At 40.7% G+C, this 20,419-nt stretch overlaps 1 protein-coding gene across 1 annotated transcript in view; it reads left to right on the top strand.

The window, feature by feature from the left end:
• LOC130090419 (CMP-N-acetylneuraminate-beta-galactosamide-alpha-2,3-sialyltransferase 1-like) overlaps nt 1-16,107 on the top strand; it is a 28,252-nt gene extending 12,145 nt beyond the window's left edge. Inside the window, exons 2-6 of the mRNA XM_056257778.1 lie at nt 13,124-13,317; nt 13,394-13,573; nt 13,681-13,726; nt 14,338-14,457; nt 15,943-16,107. Of these exons, the coding sequence (XP_056113753.1) occupies nt 13,124-13,317; nt 13,394-13,573; nt 13,681-13,726; nt 14,338-14,457; nt 15,943-16,107 (705 nt within the window). The remainder of the gene's footprint in view (nt 1-13,123; nt 13,318-13,393; nt 13,574-13,680; nt 13,727-14,337; nt 14,458-15,942) is intronic.
• The last annotated feature ends 4,312 nt before the right edge of the window (nt 16,108-20,419 follow it).

The raw sequence follows: 20,419 nt of genomic DNA, 5'->3' as shown, positions 1-20,419 counted from the left end.
ACTCAAATCAACTTTCTTCCCCATACTGATGCTCGGTTTGAACTGCAGGAGATTGTCTTGACCATGTCTACATGCCTAAATGCACTGAGTTGCCGCCATGTGATTAGCTGCTTAGAAATTAAGTGTTAACGAGCAGTTGGACAGGTGTACCTAATAAAGTGGCCGGTGAGTGTATATGTCCTTTCTACCAGTCTTGTTTCCTTTAAGAATCGAAATAACAGTGTACTCATTTCATTTAATGACTTCCCCAGCAATTCCCTAAGTGAATTCCCTTTCCCCCCCTAACCTTCGTATGCCCTCTCTCATCTTTAACCTTTCCCTCTTATATTTCTGACACTCAAAAAGCACGTTCCACCGATTCAATATTATCACAAAATTCACACCTACCTGATATGAGCTTACCCATTATATGTAAATACTTATTTAACCCACAATGTCCTGTTCTTAACCTAGTGAAGATATTTCCCTTTCTCCTCTGCATCCCATTGAACCTGCCATTTGTTTTATTAATTTTTGACCAGATTTGGGCTTTGGCTTCTGCTTTACTAATTGAAATTGCCATTTCAACAGCTTCCCGTTTACTAGCTTGTTTTGCCAATCTATCTACAGTTTAATTGCCCTTCACCCCCACATGTGCTGGAACCCAATCAAACTTTACCCTTACCCCTATCTGACAAATCTGTGAATGAAGTTCTAGTACTTCATATATTATGTCTTGCTTGTGACTTAAATGATTGCACACTCTTCAGAACTGCACTAGAGTCTGAACATATGACAACTTTTGCTGGTTTAACTTCCTCAACCCACTGAAATGCCAACCGAAATGCCAACCAAACTGCCACCAACTCCACGGTGAATACTGATAAATTATCAGAGAGTCTCTTCTGCTGCTTTACTCCCATCTTTGGTACACTGAAAGCAGATCCAGTTTTTCCAGACTCAGGGTCTTTAGACCCATCTGTGAATATGACCAAATAGTCTCTATACTTGTTATTCATCCTATCACAAAATACCTGACATACATCCACCCCGACTCTACTCCTTGAGTGACTATTTAAAATCTCAAGATCCACACAAGTCTGCCAAAGAAGCCAAGGCGGTCTAACTGACAGCGGAACTGTTGGGCTAAATTCCTTTCCCTCTAGTCCCATCTCTTTTCCAAAAGCATCACCCACCCATCCAAAACTCTGACTTTAACCCTTTCATGCTCCCAGCATACCTGCATAACTGCTCTTGTGGGGTGAGACCTACCATGTCCTTGCATGTTTGCTCAATAGTTGGCTGCCAACTGTTCCCTTCTTATTTGCAGAGGCATCTCACCCATTTCCACCTGAATTGCCACTGCAGATGACGTATGAAACGCCCCAGTACATATTCTTAGTGCTTGTGTTTGTACAACACCCAATTTGGCCAATGTGGTTCTAGCTGCATCTCTATATGCCATGCAACCATAATCTATTACCGATTTAATCAGTGCATCATACACTGCTCAAAAAAAAAAAGGGAACGTTTAAACAACACAATGTAACTCCAAGTCAATCACACTTCTGTGAAACCAAACTGTCCACTTAGGAAGCAATACTGATTGACAATCAATTTCCCATGCTGTTGTGCAAATGGAATAGACAACAGGTCGAAATTATAGGCAATTAGCAAGACACCCCCAATAAAGGAGTGGTTCTACAGGTGGTGACCACAGACCACTTCTCAGTTCCCATGCTTTCTGGCTGATGTTTTGGTCACTTTTGTATGCTGGCGGTGCTTTCACTCTAGTACTAGCATGAGACTGAGTCTACAACCCATACAAGTGGCTCAGGTAGTCCAGCTCATCCAGGATGGCACATCAATGCGAGCTGTGGCAAGAAGGTTTGCTGTGTCTGTCAGCGTAGTGTCCAGAGCATGGAGGCGCTACCAGGAGACAGGCCAGTACATCAGGAGATATGGAGGAGGCCGTAGGAGGGCAACAACCCAGCAGCAGGACCGCTACCTCAGCCTTTGTGCAAGGAGGAGCACTGCCAGAACCCTGCAAAAAGACCTCCAACAGGCCACAAATGTGCATGTGTCTGCTCAGACGGTCAGAAACAGACTCCATGAGGGTGGTATGAAGGCCCGACGTCCACAGGTGGGGGTTGTGCTTACAGCCCAACACCGTGCAGGACGTTTAGCATTTGCCAGGGAACACCAAGATTGGCAAATTAGCCACTGGCGCCCTGTGCTCTTCACAGATGAAAGCAGGTTCACTCTAAACACGTGACAGAGTGAAGAACGTTCTGCTGCCTGCTTTCATCAGTGAAGAGCACTGCTACTATTCAGCAGGTGTTCTCTGGCAAATGCCAAACGTCCTGCACGGTGTTGGGCTGTAAGCACAACCCCCACCTGTGGACGTCGGGCCTTCATACCACCCTCATGGAGTCTGTTTCTGACCGTTGAGCAGACACATGCACATTTGTGGCCTGCTGGAGGTCATTTTGCAGGGCTCTGGCAGTGCTCCTTCTGCTCCTCCTTGCACAAAGGCTGAGGTAGCGGTCCTGCTGCTGGGTTGTTGCCCTCCTACGGCCTCCTCCATATCTCCTGATGTACTGGCCTGTCTCCTGGTAGCGCCTCCATGCTCTGGACACTACGCTGACAGACACAGCAAACCTTCTTGCCACAGCTCGCATTGATGTGCCATCCTGGATGAGCTGCACTACCTGAGCCACTTGTGTGGGTTGTAGACTCCGTCTCATGCTAGTACTAGAGTGAAAGCACCACCAGCATACAAAAGTGACCAAAACATCAGCCAGAAAGCATGGGAACTGAGAAGTGGTCTGTGGTCACCAGTGTTGGGCAGTAACGCGTTACTTTTGACAGTAACTAATACTGTAACACATTACTTTTAAAATAAATTAACTCCGTTACCGTTACCATATGGCGCGTTGTCCATTACTTTTTTAAATTAATTAGTTGCTGGAGCGGCTGAGAAGTGTGCGCTGTCATTACACAGTACGAGAGCACTGAAGAGACTGCTAGCATTATACAGAGCGAGAGGACACCTGAGGACACATAACAAACTCACTGGACACTGGCTGAGTTGTTTACGTACACGTGAGGCAGCGCGAGCATGGAGATTACAAGCTGCACGGAGAGCGCTGAGGACTTGATGCGCATTTAAAACCAGACAGCGAAACGGTATGAATACAGAACACTTAAGTACACATTGCCATATCATTATAAAGTAATTCATTTTTTGACTAGATGCTGCATCAGCAGAGAAAGAACAGAAGCTTGCCGTCGAGTCTGAGAGGAATAACATTAGTAACGGCTAACTTACCTCAAGCGATTAAAGGAACGTGTTTGCGTTCACACAGAAGGCGTTCTGGCAATTTCCCGGCAATTTCCCGGGATCAACGCGCTGTGTGAAAGGGGCTCTAATAAACCATAAAAAAAAAATATATATATAAAAAAATAAAATAATAATAATTAAAAAATATATATATGTATGTGTATATACACTCACCGGCCACTTTATTAGGTACCCCATGCTAGTAACGGGTTGGACCCCCTTTTGCCTTCAGAACTGCCTCAATTCTTCGTGGCATAGATTCAACAAGGTGCTGGAAGCATTCCTCAGGGACTTTGGTCCATATTGACATGATGGCATCACACAGTTGCCGCAGATTTGTCGGCTGCACATCCATGATGCGAATCTCCCGTTCCAGCACATCCCAAAGATGCTCTATTGGGTTGAGATCTGGTGACTGTGGAGGCCATTTTAGTACAGTGAACTCATTGTCATGTTCAAGAAACCAATTTGAAATGATTAGAGCTTTGTGACATGGTGGAAGTAGCCATCAGAGGATGGGTACATGGTGGCCATAAAGGGATGGACATGGTCAGAAACAATGCTCAGGTAGGCCGTGGCATTTAAACGATGCCCAATTGGCACTAAGGGGCCTAAAGTGTGCCAGGAAAACATCCCCCACACCATTACACCACCACCACCAGCCTGCACAGTGGTAACAAGGCATGATGGTTCCATGTTCTCATTCTGTTTACGCCAAATTCTGACTCTAACATCTGAATGTCTCAACAGAAATCGAAACTCATCAGACCAGGCAACATTTTTCCAGTCTTCAACTGTTCAATTTTGGTGAGCTCTTGCAAATTGTAGCCTCTTTTTCCTATTTGTAGTGGAGATGAGTGGTACCCGGTGGAGTCTTCTGCTGTTGTAGCCCATCCGCCTCAAGGTTGTGCGTGTTGTGGCTTCACAAATGCTTTGCTGCATACCTCGGTTGTAACGAGTGGTTATTCCAGTCAAAGTTGCTCTTCTATCAGCTCGAACCAGTCTGGCCATTCTCCTCTGACCTCTGGCATCAACAAGGCATTTCCGCCCACAGAACTGCCGCTCACTGGATGTTTTTTCTTTTTCGGACCATTCTCTGTAAACCCTAGAGATGGTTGTGCGTGAAAATCCCAGTAGATTAGCAGTTTCTGAAATACTCAGACCAGCCCTTCTGGCACCAACAATCATGCCACGTTCAAAGTTACTCAAATCAACTTTCTTCCCCATACTGATGCTCGGTTTGAACTGCAGGAGATTGTCTTGACCATGTCTACATGCCTAAATGCACTGAGTTGCCGCCATGTGATTAGCTGCTTAGAAATTAAGTGTTAACGAGCAGTTGGACAGGTGTACCTAATAAAGTGGCCGGTGAGTGTATATGTCCTTTCTACCAGTCTTGTTTCCTTTAAGAATCGAAATAACAGTGTACTCATTTCATTTAATGACTTCCCCAGCAATTCCCTAAGTGAATTCCCTTTCCCCCCCTAACCTTCGTATGCCCTCTCTCATCTTTAACCTTTCCCTCTCATATTTCTGACACTCAAAAAGCACGTTCCACCGATTCAATATTATCACAAAATTCACACCTACCTGATATGAGCTTACCCATTATATGTAAATACTTATTTAACCCACAATGTCCTGTTCTTAACCTAGTGAAGATATTTCCCTTTCTCCTCTGCATCCCATTGAACCTGCCATTTGTTTTATTAATTTTTGACCAGATTTGGGCTTTGGCTTCTGCTTTACTAATTGAAATTGCCATTTCAACAGCTTCCCGTTTACTAGCTTGTTTTGCCAATCTATCTACAGTTTAATTGCCCTTCACCCCCACATGTGCTGGAACCCAATCAAACTTTACCCTTACCCCTATCTGACAAATCTGTGAATGAAGTTCTAGTACTTCATATATTATGTCTTGCTTGTGACTTAAATGATTGCACACTCTTCAGAACTGCACTAGAGTCTGAACATATGACAACTTTTGCTGGTTTAACTTCCTCAACCCACTGAAATGCCAACCGAAATGCCAACCAAACTGCCACCAACTCCACGGTGAATACTGATAAATTATCAGAGAGTCTCTTCTGCTGCTTTACTCCCATCTTTGGTACACTGAAAGCAGATCCAGTTTTTCCAGACTCAGGGTCTTTAGACCCATCTGTGAATATGACCAAATAGTCTCTATACTTGTTATTCATCCTATCACAAAATACCTGACATACATCCACCCCGACTCTACTCCTTGAGTGACTATTTAAAATCTCAAGATCCACACAAGTCTGCCAAAGAAGCCAAGGCGGTCTAACTGACAGCGGAACTGTTGGGCTAAATTCCTTTCCCTCTAGTCCCATCTCTTTTCCAAAAGCATCACCCACCCATCCAAAACTCTGACTTTAACCCTTTCATGCTCCCAGCATACCTGCATAACTGCTCTTGTGGGGTGAGACCTACCATGTCCTTGCATGTTTGCTCAATAGTTGGCTGCCAACTGTTCCCTTCTTATTTGCAGAGGCATCTCACCCATTTCCACCTGAATTGCCACTGCAGATGACGTATGAAACGCCCCAGTACATATTCTTAGTGCTTGTGTTTGTACAACACCCAATTTGGCCAATGTGGTTCTAGCTGCATCTCTATATGCCATGCAACCATAATCTATTACCGATTTAATCAGTGCATCATACACTGCTCAAAAAAAAAAAGGGAACGTTTAAACAACACAATGTAACTCCAAGTCAATCACACTTCTGTGAAACCAAACTGTCCACTTAGGAAGCAATACTGATTGACAATCAATTTCCCATGCTGTTGTGCAAATGGAATAGACAACAGGTCGAAATTATAGGCAATTAGCAAGACACCCCCAATAAAGGAGTGGTTCTACAGGTGGTGACCACAGACCACTTCTCAGTTCCCATGCTTTCTGGCTGATGTTTTGGTCACTTTTGTATGCTGGCGGTGCTTTCACTCTAGTACTAGCATGAGACTGAGTCTACAACCCATACAAGTGGCTCAGGTAGTCCAGCTCATCCAGGATGGCACATCAATGCGAGCTGTGGCAAGAAGGTTTGCTGTGTCTGTCAGCGTAGTGTCCAGAGCATGGAGGCGCTACCAGGAGACAGGCCAGTACATCAGGAGATATGGAGGAGGCCGTAGGAGGGCAACAACCCAGCAGCAGGACCGCTACCTCAGCCTTTGTGCAAGGAGGAGCACTGCCAGAACCCTGCAAAAAGACCTCCAACAGGCCACAAATGTGCATGTGTCTGCTCAGACGGTCAGAAACAGACTCCATGAGGGTGGTATGAAGGCCCGACGTCCACAGGTGGGGGTTGTGCTTACAGCCCAACACCGTGCAGGACGTTTAGCATTTGCCAGGGAACACCAAGATTGGCAAATTAGCCACTGGCGCCCTGTGCTCTTCACAGATGAAAGCAGGTTCACTCTAAACACGTGACAGAGTGAAGAACGTTCTGCTGCCTGCTTTCATCAGTGAAGAGCACTGCTACTATTCAGCAGGTGTTCTCTGGCAAATGCCAAACGTCCTGCACGGTGTTGGGCTGTAAGCACAACCCCCACCTGTGGACGTCGGGCCTTCATACCACCCTCATGGAGTCTGTTTCTGACCGTTGAGCAGACACATGCACATTTGTGGCCTGCTGGAGGTCATTTTGCAGGGCTCTGGCAGTGCTCCTTCTGCTCCTCCTTGCACAAAGGCTGAGGTAGCGGTCCTGCTGCTGGGTTGTTGCCCTCCTACGGCCTCCTCCATATCTCCTGATGTACTGGCCTGTCTCCTGGTAGCGCCTCCATGCTCTGGACACTACGCTGACAGACACAGCAAACCTTCTTGCCACAGCTCGCATTGATGTGCCATCCTGGATGAGCTGCACTACCTGAGCCACTTGTGTGGGTTGTAGACTCCGTCTCATGCTAGTACTAGAGTGAAAGCACCACCAGCATACAAAAGTGACCAAAACATCAGCCAGAAAGCATGGGAACTGAGAAGTGGTCTGTGGTCACCAGTGTTGGGCAGTAACGCGTTACTTTTGACAGTAACTAATACTGTAACACATTACTTTTAAAATAAATTAACTCCGTTACCGTTACCATATGGCGCGTTGTCCATTACTTTTTTAAATTAATTAGTTGCTGGAGCGGCTGAGAAGTGTGCGCTGTCATTACACAGTACGAGAGCACTGAAGAGACTGCTAGCATTATACAGAGCGAGAGGACACCTGAGGACACATAACAAACTCACTGGACACTGGCTGAGTTGTTTACGTACACGTGAGGCAGCGCGAGCATGGAGATTACAAGCTGCACGGAGAGCGCTGAGGACTTGATGCGCATTTAAAACCAGACAGCGAAACGGTATGAATACAGAACACTTAAGTACACATTGCCATATCATTATAAAGTAATTCATTTTTTGACTAGATGCTGCATCAGCAGAGAAAGAACAGAAGCTTGCCGTCGAGTCTGAGAGGAATAACATTAGTAACGGCTAACTTACCTCAAGCGATTAAAGCAATGTGACAAAAACACACGCAGACCTGACCCACATGTTTTATGTCGCAATTGTTACCATCTATTTGCATTAGTTTATATCCAGCTGGTCACTTTTATGCATTCATTAGCCGGCGAAGTTGTATTTTTAAAACTAGTGACGTGATTGATTGCTTACATTGATATGTTCATGCAGCCGACATCAAGTCTAATCAAGTGTTCTAAAATTTAAGCAAATAAAGTGAAAGACTACATGTAATATAGGTCTACATTTATGTAATTTTAATGCTCTGGCCTTTGCAGATATTTAAATATGGCCATCTTCTTTAAGCTTGAATCATATAAATGGTAACACTTTACAATAAGATTACAATTTTAGCATTAAATATGGTTAATAAATGTTGTAGAAGTTATAAATTCATTGTTAGATGTATTTGTATCTCCTTAGTTAATGTAGGCCTACTATGAACTAACAAGAATGATCAAGGTACAATTGTATTGCTCAAATATTAATTCATGCAGTAAAAACCACAGTGGTAAAAACGTATAATGTCAGCTGCATGAACATATCAATGTTGAGAAAGCAAACAAGTCACTAGCCTTAAAAATGCTTGTTTTGTTATTTATTTCAGAAATCCTTGATATATTCAGTTTGTGCTGGTCTGACTTAAATAAAATAGTGTTTAAAAATTACTTTCTGTTTAAGTCAGTTTTGTGTTTGTATAGACCATAACGCATTAAAGGGCATTAATGGGAACATTTAAGAACTTTCTTTAAAAAAGTAACTAAAAAGTTACTTTTAACAGTAACGCATTACTTTTTGGTGTAAGTAATCAACAAAGTAATTGAGTTACTTTTTGAATGAAGTAACTAGTAACTAACTAGTTAATATTTCTTAGTAACTAGCACAACACTGGTGGTCACCACCTGCAGAACCACTCCCTTATTGGGGGTGTCTTGCTAATTGCCTATAATTTCGACCTGTTGTCTATTCCATTTGCACAACAGCATGTGAAATTTATTGTCAATCAGTGTTGCTTCCTAAGTGGACAGTTTGATTTCACAGAAGTGTGGTTGACTTGGAGTTACATTGTGTTTAAGTGTTCCCTTTATTTTTTTGAGCAGTGTATATCCCCTTCAGGGCTTTTCTACTCGCACCCCAGTCCACCCCTGCCAAACACCTCATCACATTTAATCCCTTTCTACACTTAACTATAACCTTCTCAATGTGGCCGGCCCATGTCAACCTAGCATCAAACACCATTCCCAGAAGCCTAAAGGACTCAACCTTCTCCAGTACATGTCCATATAGTTTAAGATTGATCTCTTCCCCCAACTTTTTCCTTGTAAAGAAAACCACCTGTGTTTTTTCCCTTGAAAATCTAAAACCGCATCTCAGTGACCACTGCCCTACTAGATCTATTGCTTCCTGGACCTTTCTAACTGTATAATTTATGTTCCACCATCATCTGCAAACAAAGATCTTCCAATCCCAAGCCCTACCTCTGAAAAAACATCATTTATCATGATGGAGAAGAGCAAAGGACTAATCACACTTCCCTTGGGGGTCCCATTCTCTATGAGGTATCTGCCAGATATTTCTTTCCCAACTCTCACTCGTATAGATCGTCCATACAGGAAATCCTTCACCCAGTTAAAAGCCCTACCTCCTATTCCCAATTTATCCAGTTTAATCATCAGCCCCTCTTTCCACATCATGTTGTACGCTTTCTCAACATCAAAGAAGACTGATACCACTGTTTCCTTATTGACCTGGGCTTTCCTTATTTCGTCTTCCAGGCATAACACTGGATCCATTGTTCCCCTTCCTGAATCCACTTTGACACGATACAATTAATTACCTCTTCTCTAAAAAATAAACCAGTCTGTCTGTTATCATTCGTTCCATCACTTTACACGCATGAGATGTTAAAGCAATTGGCCTATAGCTAGTAGGTTTTGTTGGATGCTTCCCTGGTTTCCTAATTGGGACTACAACTGCTTCCTTCCAACTCTTTGGAAGCTGCCCTTCCTCCCAAACTCTGTTGTATAACCTAAGCAGTCTTCCTAATGCTACCTCACCCATACATGAAAACATAATATAACACATTTCATCTTCCCCTGGCGATGTCAAACCTGCTCTGGCAATTGCTCTCTCCATTTCTGCTTTAGAAAATGGAGCACTCAGTGCATCACCCACTTCCTCCCTTTTTTCCAATACCCCAGGATATGCCTTCAATGTAATTTCCCTTCCTTTCTTCCACTCACCCTCCAGGTTGTCAGAGCTATGTATTGCCACAAAAGCTTTAGCCATCATCTCTGCCTTCTCGATGTCAGTGACTGCCTTCACCTCCCCACTAACCAGTACAGGGTAGTCCCACTCTCTCCTTATTCCACTCATCTTCTTAATCATCCCCCATACTTCTCTCACAGGTGTCTTCCTTCCTATTGAGCTGCAGAACCCGCGCCAATATTTCCTCTTAGCATGGCGTACAGTCTTTCTCACAACTGCTTGAGACCTTTTATATTGTAGTAAATGCTCAAAATTATGAGTACGTCTCAACAACCTGAGAGCCCTGTTTCTACCTCTTATTACTTCAGTACATTCCTCTGTCCACCATGGAACCACTTTCCTTCTCCTTACCCCAGAACTCTTAGGAATAGTTTCATCTGCCACCTCTTTAATAATATTTTGGAAAATACTATACTCTCTGTCACTCTCCACATCTCTAATCTCCCCAGCTAACCTTTCCTCACATATCTCCTTGAATTTGCCTCAATTAGCCTTACTAAAGACCCATCTCCCTCTTTCCTCTCCTAACGATTTTTCCACCCTCATTCTAATTGTGCATACTATAGGAAAATGATCGCTTCCTACTGTCGACTCCTCCCATACCTCCCATTCACAAAGCCTTGCTAGATCATTAGATAAGAATGGTAAGGTCTAGTGCTGACTCCTTTCCTGATCCCATTTTGATCCTTGTCCCTCTACCATCATTAATACACACCAACCCTTTTAAATCCATCAACTCCTCCATCACCCTCCCATTTTCATCCAATCTCTTCCCAGAATCCTAATCCCAGAATCCTATATGGCATCCCCAGTTTAATAAATGTAGCACACCCTCCCCCACCTCCCGTACATCGGTCTCGACGGACACCCACATACCCCTGTATCACAAAATCCATATTTGGTCTAAGCCAAGTCTCTTGAATACATATAACATCTGGCTTCTGCACCATTTCATCAATAACTAGTTTAAACTCTTGTCCATTTGCTACCAGGCTTCTGGCATTCCAATGTATTTATAACACCATGATAAATATTAACCAACCCATGATTCCTGACTAGACTGATGTTTGAGATCATCTCTCACTGTTTCCCATGTCAGCCCTGTTACATCCAATTGTCGTACTGCTGCCATCACTATCAACTGTATTCTTTCTCTTTGACTTTACATCCGCCGTACCATTAATCACACCAGCAATAAATGTCACTAACTTTCTAACATCCACTTGTATCATATTTCCCTCATTCTGCTTCGCTTGTCTTGCTTCATGTCTCACATTATCCTCACTGCTACCCCCTGCTGTCTGGTTCTGAACCTTTTTAACTGCCTCTGCGTATGACACTTTCTGTCCCACTCTCACCTGCTGCACTTGCACCGCTTCCTTCATCATTGAACACCCTCCATAAGCCACGCTATGTGCACCCCCACAATTACAACATTTAGGTGGGACATCTTCCCCACACTGACCATAACTATGATTTCCTCCACATCTGGCACACCTTCTTGTCTCATTGCACATTACTGCTACATGTCCAAACCGCTGGCAGTTATAACATCTAAGTGGTTTAGGCACATACAGTCTCACAAAGTAGCTCATATATCCAATTGTTACTTTCCCTGGAAGGACCCCTCCCTCAAACTGTAACAAAACTGACTGACTATCTTCCTTAACGCCATCTCTAGTTGTTTGTAATCTTTGTGCACTCATTAGATTCCCTCCTCTTATATTACTCTTTATCTCTTCCATCTGTACACACACAGGAATACCTGTAATCACGCACTTACTCCATCTTTTCCCTCCCTTATCTTTTACAACACTTACCACCTGAAATTGTCCCACCTTTTCCAGCTTCAATACCCGCTCTCTTTGACCCCTATCCTTACATGTAACTACTAAACTACCATTTTTTTTTTTTTTTTTTTTTTTTTTTTTTTTTTTTTTTTACACTTTGCTTCATTTTGTCAACACTTTGCTTGTATTATTGCCTCTTTTATGTGTTTTCTTAATTGTGCTTATGTAAAGCGCTCTGAGAATTAACTTTTAAAAGCGCTATATAAAATAAAGTTATTATTATTATTATTATTATTTCTGATCACCCTTGCTGCAACTATATCACCTATCACATTCTTTAATGCCGATGTCAATCTGACCGGATTTACACCTCCTCCTTCCTCTCGAAAATTGATAACTACTTTATCCTTGTCAATATCACGATCCTCTTGAGTAAATACATCTCTCCTCACCACTCATTTCCGAACTACTACTTATTCCTAGTGTGTTAGCCTTTTCTTAATCAGACTTTCATTTCCACTCCCTACCTGTTTTCCCTTTCCACCTTTGCCCTTCTCCCGTCCTCCTCCACCTCCTTCCTCCATCTCCAGTCCAGTCACAGTACAGCCGTACCGAACCGCCAACACTCCTGTTGTGTTTACAATTATTTCCGTTCAATCTCAAATTGATTCGTTTTACAAGCGGTCCTCGCTCGAAAAACCGACTCCCGGAACGCGCTCCCACACCGTGTGACCGTGTGTCCGTTTGATTGAGTGTGTGGACAGGTGTCTTTTATACAGGTAACGGGTTCAAACAGGTGCAGTTAATACAGGTGGAGTGGAGAACAGGAGGGCTTCTTAAAGAGAAACTAACAGGTCTGTGAGAGCCAGAATTCTTACTGGTTGGTAGGTGATCAAATACTTATGTCATGCAATAAAATGCAAATTAATTACTTAAATCATACAATGTAATTTTCTGGATTTTTGTTTTAGATTCCGTCACTCATAATTGAAGAGTACCTATGATACCTAATGAGTACCTATGACAGACTTCTACATGCTTTGTAAGTGGGAAAACCTGCAAAATCGGCAGTGTATCAAATACTTGTTTTCCCCACTGTATACATATATATAAAAAATCCATGTCATGATCCCTTTAAAATGAGTCTTCCCAGTGAAAGCTTACTATTCTGAAAGCTCTTAAACCAGATCATGTGTTTTAACATTCATTTAGGGTCTACAGTCTGAATCCTCTAAAACGAACTACACAGATGTGGTGGACACATTGTTTTCTCAATTCCCCGATGAAGAACACTACTCAGACGCTGGTCCAGATCGCTGCAGAACCTGTGCTGTGGTGGGAAACTCTGGGAACCTCCTGGCATCCCATTATGGTCTACTAATAGACAGCCATGACTTTGTCATAAGGCATGTTATTTTCTCTTTTGAAGTCTCGACAATGCAATACGACCAAAGATGACTGTTAAAAATGCATCTTCATCAGGATAAATAAGGGTCCGACAAAAGGTTTCGAGAAGGATGTGGGATCTAAGACCACTCACCGGATTCTGTATCCTGAGAGTGCTGTAGACGTGGACAACTCCACCCATCTGGTGCTTCTGCCCTTTAAGATTAAAGACATGCGCTGGCTAATCAGTGTCTTCACCACCAGACACATCACGAGGTACAATTGTTTCCTCACGCTCACAGGATTATTAAAAAGCCTTCAGACACACATCTTCCACATTTTATGGCAATTATCTTAATGTAATGAATCTAAGTTTTCCTCAGCACTTATATTAGAGTGAGAGCTACAGTAAATGCAGACAGAGACAAGGTAAGAATCATATCCATCAATCAATTATAACATTTGATTTGCACGTATTGATCAGTATAGTTTTTCTGAACAAATGTCATTAAAATATGCATGATTAAGTGAGAATCACCTGAAGTGTGCACAAATAAAGGTTCCAAAAGGGATGCCAGAGAAGAGCCATTTGTTTTTGTTTTTCTCAAGGACCGTTCACACCAAGAACGATAACGATACCTGTAATAGCATCCACACCAGCAGACAATATTTTTCAGTTAAGCATGCGCTGCAGTTTTGTCTTCTGCAGCTTTAAATGCTCGAACTCTTTAAAGCAGGGTGGATTCAGATGTTTTTATGGTTATCAGCTAGAAAGAATTGTCCTGAAAGTGATTCCAACGATATTGTTTCTCTGTGCGGTTATAGTTGTGGTCTGGTCTGCTATTCTTTTCTATTTCGAGCGATATCTTTATCGTTATCGTCCTTGGTGTGAGCGGGCCTTTAGTGTGAAACACATGTTTAAAATCTAAAGAACAGCTTTCAACGATAAAGAAACTTTTGTGCAATTGAAAGGTTCTTTATGGAACCATCAATGCCAATAAAGAGTGTATTGCATGATTATTTTGGTTGTTTTTTTTAAGGTGATGATCATCCATCCTGCATTCATAAAATACGTCTATGAGAGCTGGCTGCAGAAACATGGCAAATATCCTTCTACTGGCTTCATTACATTGATATTCGCCCTGCACATCTGTGATCAGGTAAAAGTTTTGTCTCTTATTTCAATTCCTCCAATGTTTGTCTCACAGAGTCAGACTTTTCACTATCGGCATGAAGTCTAGTCTAGTGCACTTTGCAAGAGACCATTTGATTGACATGTTAAAGGACCAACATCATTTTGGTTTTACATGTCATTTAGAGGCGGGCTAATCTGAAATCCATGATGCCAACAACAGCCGCCGTCTATAAATCATGGCATTCATTGTTCTAATTCATTATTTTATTATCCATTTTATGTAGATGCTGACTCACACTTACATGCATTGTAAACCGTGCACAATAAAGGGCTCTGATTCAAAGACCCAATAATCCTGAAGTACTAAAACTAAGATTTTTCATGTTTTAGAAAGGTCTCTTTTGCTCATCAAGGCTGCAGTTATTTGAGAAAAAAAATACAGTATGGGAAATATTCATAGAATTTAAAATAATTGTTTTCTATTTTAATGTTTTAAAATGTAATTTGTTGGTCAGCATCATTACTCCAGTCTTCAGTGTCACATGATCCTTCAGAAATCATTCTAATATGCTGATTTGCTGCTCAAGAAATGTCATATTATCAGTGTTGAAAACAGTTGAGCTGAGCTTTTATATTTTTGTGGAAACTTTGTCAGGATTCTTTCATGAATTAAAAGTCCAAAAGAACAGCCTTTCTTTGAAATAGACATTTTATTAACATTATAAACGTTTTTACTGACTTTTGATCAATTTAATGCATCCTTGCTGAATATGATTGTGTACTTGTAGTGCATATTATAAATGATCAAGTGAAAGTTTAGTGTGCAATATGCAACAGACCGTTAATGAAAACCATGAGAGTTTTGGTTTGCCGTAAACGTTGTTGGTTTCATTTGAACCGTTACTGTATTCAAATTAAAGGAGAATTTTTAAGTTAATCTTGATCGTTATACCTTTTGTGAGTACTAAAAAAAACGAGCCGGATTGGTGCTTGCAACATGGAGCTTCTAAAGCTAATGCCCAGAGCTCCCACTCGGCAGAACGGGGGCATATACATAAAGAGTGTCTTTGTGCCTCTTAACAGACACAAAATGCAATTAAAATGTCGGTCCAACATGAACAGGGCCCTTACATGACAACAAGATGCGTTTAGCAACTTAGCATTTTTAAATTCACCTAAAAAGTGTTTTAGACGGCTAGCTGTAGTCTCGCGCTGAAGTCCAGTGGGAACTTACAGTTGTAGCCGGAAAAAGGTAAATAGCAGTGTTCTCCTTTTAAGGTTTGATTTGCATAGGCTACATTTTAACTAATCATTTGCTCTTCGTTGTCATAAGTGAGATAAGTATTAAGGGTGTGAATTTCCACGGAGCTGGATATTATGGTTAGCAACTGTTTGCTTATCAGCCATGTATAACTGTACAAGCAAGCCATGCTTGCTCACAATCATTTATTTTTTAACTTTTGGTGCATTGCAAACACTGATGTCCTATTTTTTTCAATCTCTCACACAGGTCAATGTTTTCGGGTTTGGAGCGAAAAGTGACGGACACTGGCATCACTATTTTGACGGTATCTTGACTCACTTCAGCAGAGGCAGTCATGGTGGAGACTTTGAAAATAAAACTATAAATGAGCTTCTGCTGATAAACAAGATTTCTATGCATAAAGGGTGGTAATTATAACATTTTCTCTCAGTATTAAATCTTTGGTTAAGGCTTTTAATGAAACCTTTTCAAAAAGCCTGCATTTTCAAAACGGATGTATTTATGAATATTTATTGATGTACCTGTATTTAACCAGGCAAATCAATTAAGAACATGTTTTATTTCCAATGGCCTGGCAAGAGCATATTGTCCTTGTTAACAGAGAAAACAATTGGAACAATTAGAGATAAATAAAAAACAATACAACATATTACATCAGAAGGTAAATAAATATATTAATATCGGGTAATGAATGCATTTAACAGAATGATTTTATGGGTATGTCCCTTACGATTCTGTGAAATTATGCATTTGTGTAAAGTATTATTAAATACAATTTTCATTCCCCCACCCCCCCATGTTGTTGATGCTGATTTGTATTTCACATAAAAGAGTAAATCACTGCAAGCACTGTTTTTACATTTGCAATCTTCCTTTTTTCTTCTGCTAGGACACACGTTTTATCTGGCTGTTTTGCCTTCTTTTTTTTTAGGATAATTGTAGACAGGATAGGTTTTTTTTTCTAAAGTTCAAGCACTTGGTAACTCTCTTTAGGCTAAACACATTTATTTACCGAGTACATTAAAGAATGTATGTAATGACTGCAGTCTCTGCTAAAGCAAATATAAAATAGATATTCTAAAAAATAAATAAAGGTGACTGATTTTAGTTTCAGCATAACCTGCTTCTTAAAGGGATAGTTCACCTAAAAATACACAAGATATTTTAAAGAACGTCTGTAACCAAACAGTTAATTGGACCCCACTGACTTCCATCAGTATTTATTTCCCACTATGAAAGTCAATGGGGGTTCAATCACAATTGTAAAATTCCATTATAAATCCGGGTTTTAAGGGTTTACATGACTCTGGAAACCCTGTATGAATCAAAAAGCTTTTGGTGGCAAAATCTGTTTTTTGTGTTTTTAGTAATTGTTGGTTTGGTATGTTTGAGTTGCTGAATATCCTAGGCTACTATTACAGAGGAGCCTAAACTCTGAGAAAACGATATTGTTAAAGGAGAACTCCGGCGCAAAATGAACCTTTGGTCTAATTACACATTGTTACCTAGCCGTTATCTGAGATTTGTTTTCATGATTATCGAATGTAAATAGTTTTATCTCTAAAAACAGTTTAGCCTATAAAGCTAGTATAACGCTAGTATATTGGGCATAGTGTAATGACAAATAAAAATCGCTTGTTAATACCACTAACAAGGCTGAAAATAGACCCACACTAACACGGTAGCATAATGAGGGTCCCTACCTTCAAACCGAAGCATTGAGAACTTTGTAAGTGTACAGACAGTTTAATAAGAAGATATTTTAAACATACAGTCAACTTCGTGTATACAGGCAGAAGCCATCTTTGAAATACAGCCTTTACCAGTCGATCTACGAACGCCGATCCAAGTGCGCTGGTGAGAATGATAAGGTGAGCGCGAACAGCAGGCTTGGATCGGCGTTCGTAGATCGACTGGTAAAGGCTGTATTTCAAAGATGGCTTCTGCCTGTATACACGAAGTTGACTGTATGTTTAAAATATCTTCTTATTAAACTGTCTGGACACTGACAAAGTTCTCAATGCTTCGGTTTGAAGGTAGGGAGCCTCATTATGCTACCGTGGTAGTGTGGGGCTATTTTGAGCCTTGTCAGTGGTATTAACAAGCGATTTTTATTTGTCATTGATCTATGACCAATATACTACCGTTATACTAGCTTTATAGGCTAAACTGTTTTTAGAGATAAAACTATTTACATTCGATAATCATGAAAACAAATCTCAGATAACGGTTGACTAGGTAACAATGTGTAATTAGACCAAAGGTTCATTTTGCGCCGGAGTTCTCCTTTAAGCGCACCAGAATAAAATATAATATTCAAAATTAAACGGTGTAGCTGACTTACAGATTCAGTTAACATCCACAAATGAATAAGCGCAACGATTCAGGGGAGGTTCAGAGCTTGGCTGGAGCAGGCTCAGTGAACTCCGAGAAAACGCTACGCTTGAGCAAACAGTTTGTGATAGGCTACTACAAATGATGGCCGTGAATAAAATATAATATTCCTATATTTTTAAACCACAACCCTCTATTGTCAGAATGTTTATTTTTAAACCACAATCTTCTAAACATCTTCAATGTGTGCTTCTTTTACCGAGATATGCGAATAACAGACACACAGACAGACGTTTCTGTAATTTATAGATGTCTAGGTGTATATATTATATTTATATATATACTGTATATTATACGTGTACTGTATTTTTTTTTTAACCGCGATTAATCGATTTGACAGTATGTATGTGCAAAATCGGTTTTTGTGTGGTTTTAGTAATTGTTGGTTTTATGTGTTTGAGTGCTCATTGTTACAATTACACAGCAAAAGTTCAGTGACATTTTTATTTGTGCATGGTTGAAAGCAAATACTGACATAATGACATACAAATATGGAAAATTGAACTACATATCTAACTACTGACAACAAACAACTTCTGAATAACTACAATATTCAGAAGTAAACAGTGTAGCTGACTTAATGTTTAGCTAACAGAGTGTTTGCCAGAATGTTTATTTTTAAACCACAACCCTCTAATGTCAGAATGCTTATTTTTAAACCACAACCCTCTAATCAATGTCAGAATGCTTATTTTTAAACCACAACCCTCTAATCAATGTCAGAATGCTTATTTTTAAACCACAACCCTAATCAATGTCAGAATGCTTATTTTTAAACCAGAACCCTCTAATCAATGTCAGAATGCTTATTTTTAAACCACAACCCTCTAATCAATGTCAGAATGTTTATTTTTAAACCACATCTTTTAAACTACAACTCTCTCTAATGTCAGAATGTTTATTTTTAAACCACAACTTCATTGTGTGCTTCTTTTACCGATATATTTACCGATATCTTTTGCATTTCTAATCCAAACAACGTCAAACTTGGTACTGCACTTACTCGTGCCCGTAGCAAGACACCTGTCAAGTTTGAAATGCATCGGACTAACGGTTCGAGAGATATGCGATTAACAGACAGACAGAAGTTCCTGTAGTTTATAGATAGATGCCCAAATTGGATCAACCCAAATTCCTGCATGTGAAAGCATTGTATTTTATATCAGAGAGAAGTGAATGCAAACAGTGTTGTATGATCAGGAGGTGTGTAGAAGAGAAATCCCTCCTCCTTAGATTAATCCCTCATATCTAGATTCACACATCTGGCACCCATTCTTCAGGTTTAGGCCTACTGCTATTGTTTATTTATTTTTTTTGCTTGTTTTGTTTCAAATGTCAGGTACGGTAACATTTCTTTTTAATTAATATTAGTTTCTTTCTTTGTTACACACTAGAAAATTACTCTTCAGTTTGTAGCCCACTATAATTACGTTTTCCCATAATAAATGTAGGCTAATACAATGGGCCTTCAGTTTATTTCTCTCTCTCTCTCTCTCTCTGCGTGTGTGTGTGTGTAGGCTACTTGTATAGTTTTCGTTGTGATGACCAGTCTAGTGATGACAAGTGAGTAAAATGGGGACATTTTGGCCGGTCCTCACATTCTGGCACAAAGACTTTGTTTTTGGGAAAGTCATACAAAAGTATGTGTGTGTATAGCCTATGTAGGCTATATTAGATTAAATTATGAAGAATATGTTCTCCTGTGGTATCCTGTTAACGTAACGTTATGTTATTGCAACCAACATCCATTGACAGTCGCCGCGCGCACGCACATAGCTCCGCTTCACACGCCCATTTTTCAAAAACAAAAAAAAAACTATCGTTAAGGTCCTATACTGGACAAACCACGCTCCAAATGGATATAATACGGAACGCAGCTTTGGTTTGGGGAGCACACACAGTTTTTTCCCCACTGCTGGCATTTGTTCTCCGGTAGGCCTAGTTTGTTACCTTGACATTTGTTTTAGACGAACACAATAAAGATGGGTGGGAAAGCCTATGAGACGACGAGGATGATGATAAATGTAACATTTAATAAAGTACACTGCAAAAAAGAAAAAAATAGCCTAATGGTAATTTTCTGTCAGGACATTATCCATTATTCGGACATTTCATTTAAACCTAAAACACCACACAATGCAGTGCGAAACTCAAAATACACCAGTAAAAAATAAATAGGCTAAAATAAAAATTCCTTCATATTAATTCAGTATGCCTATTGCGCCCTGTTTTTAAGGGTTCTTTAAGAGGCAGGCTAATAATAAATTGCACACTTTTTTCTTCTCTTCTCAGCTGTAGGATTTTAAACCCCCTTCAACCAGCAGAAAAG

Source organism: Rhinichthys klamathensis, unplaced genomic scaffold (assembly GCF_029890125.1).
Source record: "Rhinichthys klamathensis goyatoka isolate OS25496 unplaced genomic scaffold, OSU_Roscu_1.1 h1tg000144l_1, whole genome shotgun sequence".
NCBI lineage: Eukaryota > Metazoa > Chordata > Actinopteri > Cypriniformes > Leuciscidae > Rhinichthys > Rhinichthys klamathensis.
The sequence above is the reverse complement of the archived record's forward strand: the minus strand, read 5'-3'. Positions and strand labels throughout refer to the sequence as shown.